This window comes from Muscardinus avellanarius, assembly GCF_963383645.1.
Source record: "Muscardinus avellanarius genome assembly, chromosome: 2".
Taxonomy (NCBI): domain Eukaryota; kingdom Metazoa; phylum Chordata; class Mammalia; order Rodentia; family Gliridae; genus Muscardinus; species Muscardinus avellanarius.
In genome coordinates, this window is record NC_137787.1 from 171,465,070 (window position 1) to 171,477,076 (window position 12,007).

The window sequence follows — 12,007 nt, forward strand, 5'->3', positions numbered from 1 at the left end:
CCTTCTAAGGTTTTTAGAACAAAAGTTCTGAGCAACAGACAGAGTCACAATATGGATTTATATATCTATAATATATTAGAGTCTAATATATACCTATAACATATTAGAGTCCTAATTTTCTCCAACCTCATTCCTTCCATGCAAACTATATTCCACCTGAACTTAAATTCCTTCTTTTTTTTGAACATCCTTTCACATGCTCAGAGCCTTTGCTCATCCACGCTCCCTCCACCTCACCCTTTCTCATTTACAAGGTGCTTCTTCCTAACCTCAATAAGAGATATTCTTAGCTTTTAAAAATTCTGCTCAAAGCTGGGCGTGGTGGTGCATGCTTGTAATCCCAGCATTCAGTAGACTGAGATAGGAGGATCATCTAAGCAGAATGCTTCAGCTACTTAGTGAGGCCCTTTGCAATTCAGGGAGACCCTGAAAATAAAATAAAAAAAAAAAATAGGGCTGGAGGTGTAGCTCAGAGTAGAATGCCCCTGTGTTCCACTCCCAGTACTGGGGAAAAAAAAAAATCTGCTCAAAAGTTATTTGTTAAGAAGGCACTTAGAGCTTTTTAAGGGAGTCAGCTACCTCCTTAAATCCCATTTTAACCTCAATTGCTCCCTTTTAAACTGTGTTATAATCCATTCAGTATTTATTTATTTACTTACTTATTTCGATACTGGAGATTGAAACCCAGTGGCATTCTACCTTAGAGCTACACCCCAGCCCTTTTTATTTATATTTTGAAACAGGGTCTCACTAGTTTGCTGAGGGCACTGCTAAATTGCTGGCTTCAAACCTATGATTCTCCTGTCTCAGCCTCCCAAATACTGGAACTGCAGGTATACACTATCACGCCTGAAACGCAACTACTTTTTTTAAGTAAAATGCCAACTATACTATAAGGATTCTGTTATAGAAGACTTAGTAAGCGTCTTTGCAAAGGACTCTGTGGGTCATGTAAGCCTATGTCACTTTTTATTTTTTATAACCCTTTACAAAGGTAAAGATCCATTTTTAGCATTCAGGGCTAGACAAAAAACTAAAGGTCAATGAGCAGACAGGACATCAGATTACAGTTTGAAGACCTTTACTCAAGGAAGTGAAGACTACAATGATGAGCTACTATAAAGTTTAAGTCTAGTGAGAAAGATATAATCAAACAACCATACAAAAAGGTATAAAAATACAACCAAAATAATGCTATGAAGGAAATTACAGCACTATAAGACAGCAAATCTATGGGAATCAAGTAATTTTGTTTGTCTTTCCTACTAGACGTATCTACTTGATCTCTTATACTTAATTCATCTTATCTTACACCTACATCATCCATCCACGGAGTTACCATTCAACACAGGAATGTAATTGAGAAATAAACTCAAAGCACATGTACAGATAAAGCAAAATAGTCCAAGAAAATGGTGGGCTTCTCAGATCCAGAATAGTCTGCTATCAAGCAAGCCCCAAAAGACAAATATGGTTTCATTAATCTATGTAGAGCTTAATCCTCAGAGTATTGGTACCTTAAGCACAATTCAGTGTTTAGTTCTAATGATATGTATGTATGTATTATCCTTTTTCTAGCCTATACAAAATCAAAACCAGGAAGCCAGAAATTGAAGTGAAGATATAGATGTGTTGATAGCAGCTAAAACTAAAAATTATAGGAAGAATAAGGACAAGAATAAAATAAATACACTATTAAAAAAAAAAAAACAGCAGCTAGAAAATAGGAGGATAAACACCTGCCCTCTCTTCTTCAGTGGCCTGAGACTTGGGACAAAGGACAATGTGAAGAAGGTGCATCTACAATTTAGTCTTTTCTTGACAATATAATAATCAAAAATGCTAAATCAAGGAAACATTATTTCTGTATGTATAAGCCAGCTCATTTGCTCAAAAACTAAAAATCTAAAATTTACTCGATTTTTCCAGTGATATACTTCTTAGCAATAATGATTATAAAATAAAATTCAGGGTTTTTGCTAATTCATAAGAAATCAAAATCAGAGCCATCCATTCTGAAGAGAATAAGACTCTCCTTGGGTGCATGTATATAATCCCAGTACTTGGAAAGCTGAGCTAGGAGGATTCCAGGATCAAGGCCAGCCTCACAATCTAGCAAGACCTTGTTTCAAAAACAAACAAAAACAATTAAAAAGGGCTGGGGGTATAGCTTGGAAGTAGAGTGCCTCTGGGTTCAAGACCTAATGCCACAAAACAATAACAACAACAAGATTCTTCACTATGTTCTGAAAACCAATTAAAAAAAAAAGATGAATTTTAATACCCCCAAATTAAACACCTACCTTTCCCTCCTTGGTTCATGGCACCAGTGTCTCGTCCACACTGTCCTTTATTGTTTACACCAAAAGTCCAAACTTCTCCATTCTTCATTAAAACACAAGTATGAGCCTTGCCCATAGCTACCTGAGTTACAAAATGGCCTTTCAAATCAGTTACCAAACCTATAGAAAAGGGACAAATTTGATAAAAACAGTAATCAGGAAAAAAAAAAAAAAAGAAAGCCTAGTAAAAGAAGTACTTCAATCCAGAATTTTTCATTTCTGGGGCGAAATAACTCACCAAAATGAGAAGCAACTGACCAAAAGTCTGGCAGGGTGTCATCAAATTAATTATCTTCATAATAGTTTCAGTAATTCTTAAAGTGTTATTCAGTGTTAAGATAAATCTTTACTATAACATTATCTTAAACTTTTCTCCTGAATGCTTGCCTCAAATGCCAACACCTCTCAACAGTACTCAAAAGGGCCTATAGTTCTCAATTTTTTGGTATAGGTACAAAGAAATTCATTTACCTGTTTTGACTTGCCACATCAAAACCAAGTAAAATACTTACTACAGTATAATGAATGATATTGTTTGTTTTTATGAAAAACAGATATTTTCTAAAACCGCTTTTTTCAATCCTTTCTAAACAATAATGCTTTCTTCTATAGTCTACTATACAGCTATTTCTTAAACTTCCTTTAGTCACGTTATTTTCATTATAATTGTCACATCCAAGTGCCACTCATATTATCTATTTACTATTTTTATATCAACTTTAAATTGATAGAAGCATGCTTAACCTTATCAAGTAGTCGTAACAGTAAAAATTAAAAGTGTGTGTGTGTGTGTGTGTGTGTGTGTGTGTGTGTGTGTGTGGTGCTGGGGATTGAACCCAGGGGTGTTCTACCTCTGAGTTACACCCCCAGCCTGATTTTTTATTCTTTATTTTGAAACAGGGTCTCACTAAATTGTGGAGGGCCGCACTAAATAGGTGAAGCTGGCTGTGAACTTGTGATCCTCCTGTCTCAGCCTCTCAAGTACTAGAATTACAAGGGTGCATCACCACGCCTAGCTAAAGATGCTAATATTTTTGTAATACATTAAAATAACAATTTAATAAAACTAAAATACCTGTTCTACTAAAATCACAAATAATATGGATATTGCATTACACAGTGGAACAACCATTCTATATAATTACCTCTGATACCACTTCTTCTATGTGGCTTCCCCTTTCCTTGTACCAGTTTAGGTATTTTTGTTACATACACCTCAAAAATTCCCACTTTCAGTACTTAGCACCCTTAAAAAAAAGACATGCATCATATATATTTAATAGAGTATTTCTTATTAACAGTACTGGCTGGCATGTCTGGAGGTTTCACATATTCCAGGCTCTGTGCAAAGCACTTCCTAAGCATTATCTCTTATAATCTTCATAACAACCAGAGGAAGTATGTACTAACAGATGGAGTAGGTACTATCATTAGCCCCTCCTTAAAGGGGAGAAAAAAAACAAAAAGAAAGCTCTGAAAGGTTAAGTAAACTGTTATACAAATGAACAGCATTGGTACCAGCATCTGAGTCTTTTTCCATACCATTAAGCCATAACTCTGGAATATTTAAGTTTTATCACACCCAATGGCTCCTCAGACCCTCAAAAAGACAAGAAGGAACCACGTCTGCTTGGTCCACCAATTCTTTATGTATTGTTTACATTCAATAAATGCATATATTTCCATCAGCTCACTGCAAGATTATTTTAGCATGCAAGAGTTACACTTAACCATTATTTTTAAATTGTACATGTAAGGTTGATTCCCTGACAGTTGCAGTCAACTGAAAATCTAAATATTATCACATTAAGCCAGCTTAGATATCAACTGGGTATAGTTCAATTTAATAATTAACTGCTATAAATGTTCTCTATGTATCATTTCTCTGGCATGAGGCAATCATTTAAACTTCCAATTATTAACTTCATTAATTCTAGTTTCCTTTATACAATAAAATTTAAAGGCTTCACTCTTACATATCATATAAAATCCTCCCAAGTGCGATGACTCATTCCTCTATTTCTAACTGCTAGAAAGGAAATTTAGCAACCAAATGTGATGAGTTTTTGATATTAGAGTTTACAAATACAAAACTATTTAGTTTTATCTCTCAAATACACTCTAATTTTCCTTATCACCCAGTCAAATAATTCTGAGATCTGACCATGTATGTACCAGACACTGTGCTGGGGTTTGGGGATATACACAGTGGTAAGTAAAGAGAACAAAGAATTACACCCTAAAAAAATTAATGGGGAAAATAAATAATTCAACAGTTACAAATCAGCTTTTGTTATGAAAATCATTTCCTGCAGGGTACTACCATTACCCAAGGGAATGTCACATGAGTATCTGAGTCTAGGGAGAGCTCTCCTGAGAAAGTAAGATCCACGGTAAAGTTCCACTCACCAATCTCTATGACTAGCTATGCATGAAACTACAGACAGATCTCCTAGGGAAAAAGAAAAATTTCTTTTCCAATGTTTAACATTGGGGGGAAAATTGCAAAATACGTAGACAAAACATGCTACAAATGTTAATTTTCTAGAAACATTTTTGTAATAACTAATGAATAGGATAGGACCATTTTGCATACGAGTGAAATGATGTTTAAGTATTTTAACTTACTTGAACTATCAGAATAAATGGCATCTTTTCCAAACATGTACAGTTCTCCATCTTTCGAAATAACAGAACTACTTCCATTATTGCAGGCTGTATAGACCACGATCTTTCCTTCCATTTTAATTATCTTTTTAGGTTTATAGGGCTTTGATTGCCGTCTGCTCTTAGCTTAAAAAATGAATAAATTACTTAAGTCATTTGTGTATAATCAATAATAACGGTTTGTATATAAAGGTCAAAGAAAAAGAGCAAGTGATTTGCATTTATGATACATTTCATATATTTTCACAAAGGCCTGAGTTTCCCAACATGTCAATTAAAATAAGTCAACCTGACAGCCTCATCTGGTCAATTACTGCTCGGGCTATCAATGTCAGCACAATGAAATTTTTTTGTAACACACTAAAATTCCCATTGGGAAATACCAGTTTTCCACTAAACTTCTGGATTAGCTTTTACATTATCAATCCCTTCTTTCTTTCCTTCCTCCCTTCTCTTCTTTTTCTTTTCTTTATTTCTTCTCCTTTTCTCTCAAGCTTTAACTTACACTGTTTTTATGCTAGATCCTAAGAAGTAAGTTCCTCATTCATTCCACATCTATTTATTAAAAACTTATACCATGCCAATGAGAGATGGTAAGAAAGGGAGATGTATATATGGAAAAGGAGCTAATTTGTAAATGTGGGTGATTTAATCAGCTTTTGCTCGCAAAAATTTGATCCTTGAAATAAAAAAAAGATAGGAAACATAAATCAGCTGTTCCTTCAGTTAACCCATTTCCTGAATACCTTTCAGGGGTAAAACAGAAACAAAAATACATAACTGTGTTGGAGCTTTAAATACCACTACATTTTTCATTAGACAAGGTATGATTCATATATGTACGTATAGTAACTACTTTAGCTGGTGGTACAAGAAAGAAAGGAAAATGTTCTACCAATGTTAAGTATCTGAGAGATGTAAGTAGATTATTTTTTAATTGGTGCATTAAGCCAGGCGTGGTGGTGCACGCTTGTAATCCCAGCATTTGGGAGGCTGAGACAGGAGGATCACAGTTCGAGGAAAGCCTCAGCTCCTTAGTGAGGCCCTTGGCAACTCAGTGACACCCAGTTTCAAAATAAAGAATAAAAAAAATAGGGCTAGGAGATTCCCTCAGAGATTGAATATCCCTGAATTTCATCCCCAGTACTGCAAAAAAGTAAATTAAATAAGTAAGTAAGTAAGTAAATAAATAAATAAAATTGGTGCATTATAGTCATATACTTTAATAGGGTACAAGATGATACAGGCATACATGCACACATCACTCATTTAGTCCTTCCTCAATTCCCACCTCATTCCCTCCCCCATCCCTCATGTTTTGGCTTAGTGGTTGACTTTGATATGTACATGAATATACATCATGTACATTATGATTTTTAAAGGGATTTTTCCAGGGCAATCTTTATGTTAACATAATTTTTACATTACATATTGATTTTAAAATCTAATTCTTATAAGACATTATTCCAATGTGCAAAGTATATGAGAAGTCAGAAAAAGAGAAAAATAACACTTTGAGAAAGACTCTGAATAGGAAAACAAAACACATAAGAGATAAATAAAATTATAGTGAAAAAATATTAAAAGCAATAACTCATAACTAAAACTATTATCATACACAGATACACAAGGTTTACCTTCCTGCCGAAATATATATTCCCCCAAACCTTAAGGCTTCCTAAAATAACCTATCATAATAAATAAATGTTTAAAATGATGTAAACTAATGTAACAAAATAAGCGTATATTCCCAGATGAATAGCCATATATCCATAAAGCATAAAAATTCATGAATCAACTCTGGAGTAAAATCAGCAATCACATGCCACTAGCACGTTCCAATGTGAAATTCTCAACTTGGTAAGCTTAGTGTTATTGAAACTGATGCATTTTACGTTAATAAATACATTATTTTTACTGAATGCCCAGCTGATCTTACAACTTACTTGATTCTCCATCTTCTCCTTTACTAGCAGATCCTGTAAAGAATATGCTTCCATCTTCTGCAACCAAAAGGGCATGAGAGCCATCATGCCCAACTGAGAAGTGTACTATCTTTGGAGATTTTGTAATTGGTAGCTCAACCCATTTTCCTGCTGAAGGACCACCTTGTTTGATTCCAAGACTCTGGTATTTGCCAGTGTAATATATCTTATATTGAAAAAAGGGAAAGGAATTATATTGCCTTTTGGAGTACCAGGTTTCACACGAGAACAAAAATGCTTCGATGTTTTATTAAAACACAAAAATAACAAAAACCCAACTTTTTGTTATAATTTTCAAATTTTGTGACCTGAACAAGACAAAAGTAGATATAGTTTGCCAAAAATAGTTCAAGACAATTTTTTCAAACACACTCAGGATAATCAAAAATTTTCATTTATATTTATATTTTATTTATACTTATATTTTATATTTATTTTAATAAATATACTCAAAAATTCATAGCAGTAAGAAACTCATAAAATTCTCAATTCACCTTTCCCAGCTGTAAAAAGCTACACATAAATATGCCATATTTGCCTATTAACTTCTATTTTCAGCATTCTTGTAATTATCTTTCTCTTCACATTTACTAGGTAAGAAGCTTCAGTCGATTAACTTCTATAATGTATAACTTAATTATGCATGCTCCTACTTCCACAACTCATACATACTACATTTCTGTACACTACAGAAACTTGCAATAAATATCCTACTAATCAAAATAAACACAAATCATGCATCCACCCAATTCAAACATTAGTTTCATAATTAAAATTAATTGTAAAGTATGATATTTTATAAAATGTTTAAAGTTTTGGGATCTTAAATGCCACAATTGTTTCACAGTATTATTCTCAACATAAATTTTTACCATAAAAACAAAGATTATTATGTTTAAACATGTAAACTATATAAACTAATCAAAGAACTATATCTACTCTGTTAAAGCAGAGAAAGTTAATTTTTTCACATATCCATACCTTTCCTTAACAACTTTAATTATATATTTTATATATATCTTAATAACAATATGTCCACTTAATAAACATTTATCCCCTCTCCTTCATTCTGCCCTTTTTCTTTTTTTACTTCAGATATTTTTTTTTAATTGGTGCATTATAGTCATTCATCTTTTTTACTGTTGCACTGTAGTCAGACATCTTAATGGGATACAAGGTGGTAGAGGCATGTATGCACACATCACTCATTGAGCCCTTCCCCAATTCTCACCCCATTCCCTCCCCCCTCCATCCTTCTTATGTTTGGCTTAGTGACTGACTTTGATATGTTTGTGAATGTACATCATGTACATTAGGGAATATAGACAAAGTAATTTACCTTTCCATTTGCTGTTTTCATTAGTGCAAACTCTCGTCCTGCACCAAGAACTGCAGACTCCTCATCAAATCCTGTGCCTACAGCACCATAAGAAAAATAAATGCTATTACATTAATAAATACTACTGCATTACTAAATGAGTAATTCTATATACTCTTTTGAGTAACTTGAAAGTCAATTTAATTAATATCACTCAAAAACAAAGATGACTAAATACATCATGTGCCTCAATATTTTAAAAAACATTTAACAAGCCGGGCGTGGTGGTGCACTCTTACAATTTCAGCGCTTGGGAGGCTGAGACAGGAGGATTACACAGGTTTGAAGCTACCTCAGCTATTTAGTTAGGCTCTCAGAAACTTAGTGAGACCCTTTTTCCAAATAAAACATAAAATAGGTCTGAGAGTATAGCCCGTAGGTAGAAACGCCCCTAAATTCCACCCCCAGTACCACACACACACACACACAAATTAACAATAGGTATATTACTCTAAGGAAAGATAAAGTTACCATAATTTCAACATGTTCCAAACTACTACTAAATAAATTCTAAATATACACCAAAAAAAGCAAAATTTCAATGTCAACAATATTCCTTGTATTAGGGTTTAAGTGAACAAATTCTTAGTGAGCAACTATTAGGTTTGAGACATTATGGAGGTTACAAAACTCATCTGCTTTGATCCTTTAACTATACTGTAGTTTACAAATGAGCAAACATAAAGCTTGGGGAGGTTTGTCCAGACACAGTCATCTGAGCTTGAATGACACCATGAAGACACAGCTATATCTCACTAAGAGAAAGAGTTTCACTAAGTATTTGAGGTTGGCCACGAGCCTGCGATCCTCCTGTCTCAGCCTTCCAAGTACTAGGATTACAGGTGTGCGCCACCACACCTGGCTACTCTGAAGATATTTGAACTTAAAGTATTTCAGATTCTTTGTAGCACGCTTTTTTTCTACAGGACAGTTTTTTGTAGCTTCTCTATAAATCCGTTTATATACGTGTGTGTGTGTGTGTGTGTGTGTGTGTGTGTGTGTGTGTGTAGTTTCAAAATGTGCATAAGGATCTATGTAAAGATAGATGTAAGAGTAATCATATGAGTGAATTAAAACGTTACACATAGCACATCTGTAAACTCTTAAGTAATTATAACTCTATATACAGAACATTCTATAATTTCGTCCAGTCATCAAAAGCTACTAACTAATCTATGGGCTTTTTAAACTGAAAATCTGTTAATACCAAGTCAATGTTTTTGTGAGAAAGAGTTACAAAAATTATGTAATTAAACTAATATATATGATGTAAATGCCTAATGCAAAAGTTTATTAATTTCTGTGGGATGACAAACTTGCATAGAGCCCTACAAAGTAAAGAATGTCACTATTAGTTGGGCCCTGTGGCACATGCTTATAATCCCAGTACTTGAAAGGCTGAGAAAGGAGGATCACAGGTTTGAGCCCTGCCTTGGCAACTCAGTGAGGCGCTGTTTTAAAATGTAAGAGGGCTGGGAATGTAACTTAGAGATAGAAGACACCTGGGTTCAATCTCCATTGCCATCCCCACACACAAATTACTATTATTAAAATTCAAATAAAAATGAAGACTCTTATAACTAGTGATCCCAACTACTATCACAACACTGCCAAAGTATATGAAGCCCAAGATACACTCTGTGGTTCTCAGTATTTCTGTATTTATATGAAAGACTGTTGATCAATTTATTGACAAATAAGTTTATTCTATGAATATCTTAAAAATCTTTTCAAATAAAAATTAAACGATCAAATGAGATAACTATAAACATGATTGTAGAAACATTTACAACATGATATTTTAAATTAATTGAAAATATAAAAAACTAATGGTATCCACCAGTATCCATCCATACTAATAGGAAAATATTAGTATCACTCATTTCCTTAACATGATATTCCAATATCATACTCTGTTTAAAAGCCATAATTCCTAGTTCCTTCTGCATATTTTTTTAGTAACAGACAAAAAGTACCTGATAAAATAAAAGCTAAGTGCTGAAAATACAATGTTTTTTTTTTTTATATTCTGAAAAGTAAAATACGGGAGAAAGGCTTATTATGCCTTCTTACTTATTATATGCAAATCCTTTTCCAGATCAAACAATGAGATGCCACAGGCATGTAAGCATTTTCTGGCCAGTTTAAGCTGCAATTCTTGTTGTAGCACAGGTTCAGTGCTTGTAGCAAATATTCTGACAACAAAGCCATCCTAAAATAAATAAAACACACAGTTTTAAATTCCATAAATCAATCTTTTAAGGCTCTATAGTCTAAGTAAAAACAAATTTAATTTAATTTTTCTTTTTTGGTGGTGGTACTGGAGGTGGAACCCAGAGGCTTTCTACCTCCGGGATATACTCCCAGACCTATTTTATATTTTATTTGGAAACAGGGTCTCACTAAGTTGCTGAGAGCCTCACTAAGTAGCTGAGGCTAGCTTCGAACCTGTACGATCCTCCTGTCTCAGCCTCCCAAGCGCAGGGATTACAAGCATGTGCCTAGCTAAAACAAATTTAATTTAAAAAGAGATTACATTTACACCAGCTACTTATGATTCAGAGTACTTACATCTCTTGAAGCAGCTATCTGATTAATATATTCTCCATCAGTGAATAAAATATTCTGACCTTCAGTGTGGCAATCTATGCAAAAGGAAGAAAAAGTAATTATATTACAAAATAACCAAAAAACTCAAAGAATGACTTTACTCCTCTGTTGAAGTCAGAATCAGAGTTCTCCACGCAATAAGAACAGACTTAAACTCAAAAGGAGACTGCTTTTTAATAAAGAATTACAAATCAGCAAAGCTAAATAATTAACCTAATAATACTAATAATACTTATCGCATTTTGTGCCTACATTTAAAGTCTTCCATTATGAAGGACCTGAGAGCCCCCCAAATTTCAAATAAATTAGTATTAGATACTGTCTGATAGTAAACATGCATCATGATGAACAAACTAAAATGTTGGTTATAACCATTTCAATACAATCACATGCGACGTGGGCAACACTCTACCCTCAGACGTACATCATAGTCATTAGTGTCACAGAGAAATACAGATAGACCTAAAAGCTTCTGTATTTGAGATGTATGCTGTCTGACTACAGATATCCCTTGCTTTATAAAATAAATGATGTCCAAAGTCAGCTGTACATTTCTCGGTTAGAAATTCAATGTTTAGGCCGGTCATGGTGGCATACACTTGTAATCCCAGCATTTGGGAGGCTGAGACTGGAGGATCGCAGTTCACGGACAGAATCAGATACTTACTGAGGCCCTCCACAATTTAGTGAGACCCTGCTTCAAAATAAAGAATAAAGCCGGGCATGGTGGCCCACGCTTGTAATCCCTGCGCTTGGGAGGCAGAGACAGGAGAATCGCGCAGGTTCGAAGCCAGCCATGTTGGCTTAAAAAACCGTTTCCTGCCGGGCGTGGTGGCGCACACTTGTAATCCCCGCGCTTGGGAGGCAGGGACAGGAGGATCACGCAGGTTCGAAGCCAGCCGCGCGCGCTGGCTTAGGAGACCCTGTTTCCAAATAAAAATGTAAAAATAGGTCTGGGAGTGTAGCCCGGAGGTAGAAGGGCTTCCAGGAACCCCAGTACCACCAAAAATATAAATAAATAAATA

General features: G+C 34.5%; 1 protein-coding gene across 2 annotated transcripts in view; it reads right to left on the minus strand.

The window, feature by feature from the left end:
• The window catches only part of MYCBP2 (MYC binding protein 2), a gene marked incomplete at both ends in the record, with an annotated part of 250,457 nt that overhangs the window by 189,854 nt on the left and 48,596 nt on the right, over window positions 1-12,007 (minus strand). For both annotated transcript variants that reach the window (XM_080689587.1, XM_080689588.1), the window contains 6 exons: window positions 2,304-2,462; window positions 4,971-5,135; window positions 6,956-7,160; window positions 8,334-8,410; window positions 10,446-10,584; window positions 10,944-11,017. In XM_080689587.1, the coding sequence (XP_080545713.1) occupies window positions 2,304-2,462; window positions 4,971-5,135; window positions 6,956-7,160; window positions 8,334-8,410; window positions 10,446-10,584; window positions 10,944-11,017 (819 nt within the window). The remainder of the gene's footprint in view (window positions 1-2,303; window positions 2,463-4,970; window positions 5,136-6,955; window positions 7,161-8,333; window positions 8,411-10,445; window positions 10,585-10,943; window positions 11,018-12,007) is intronic.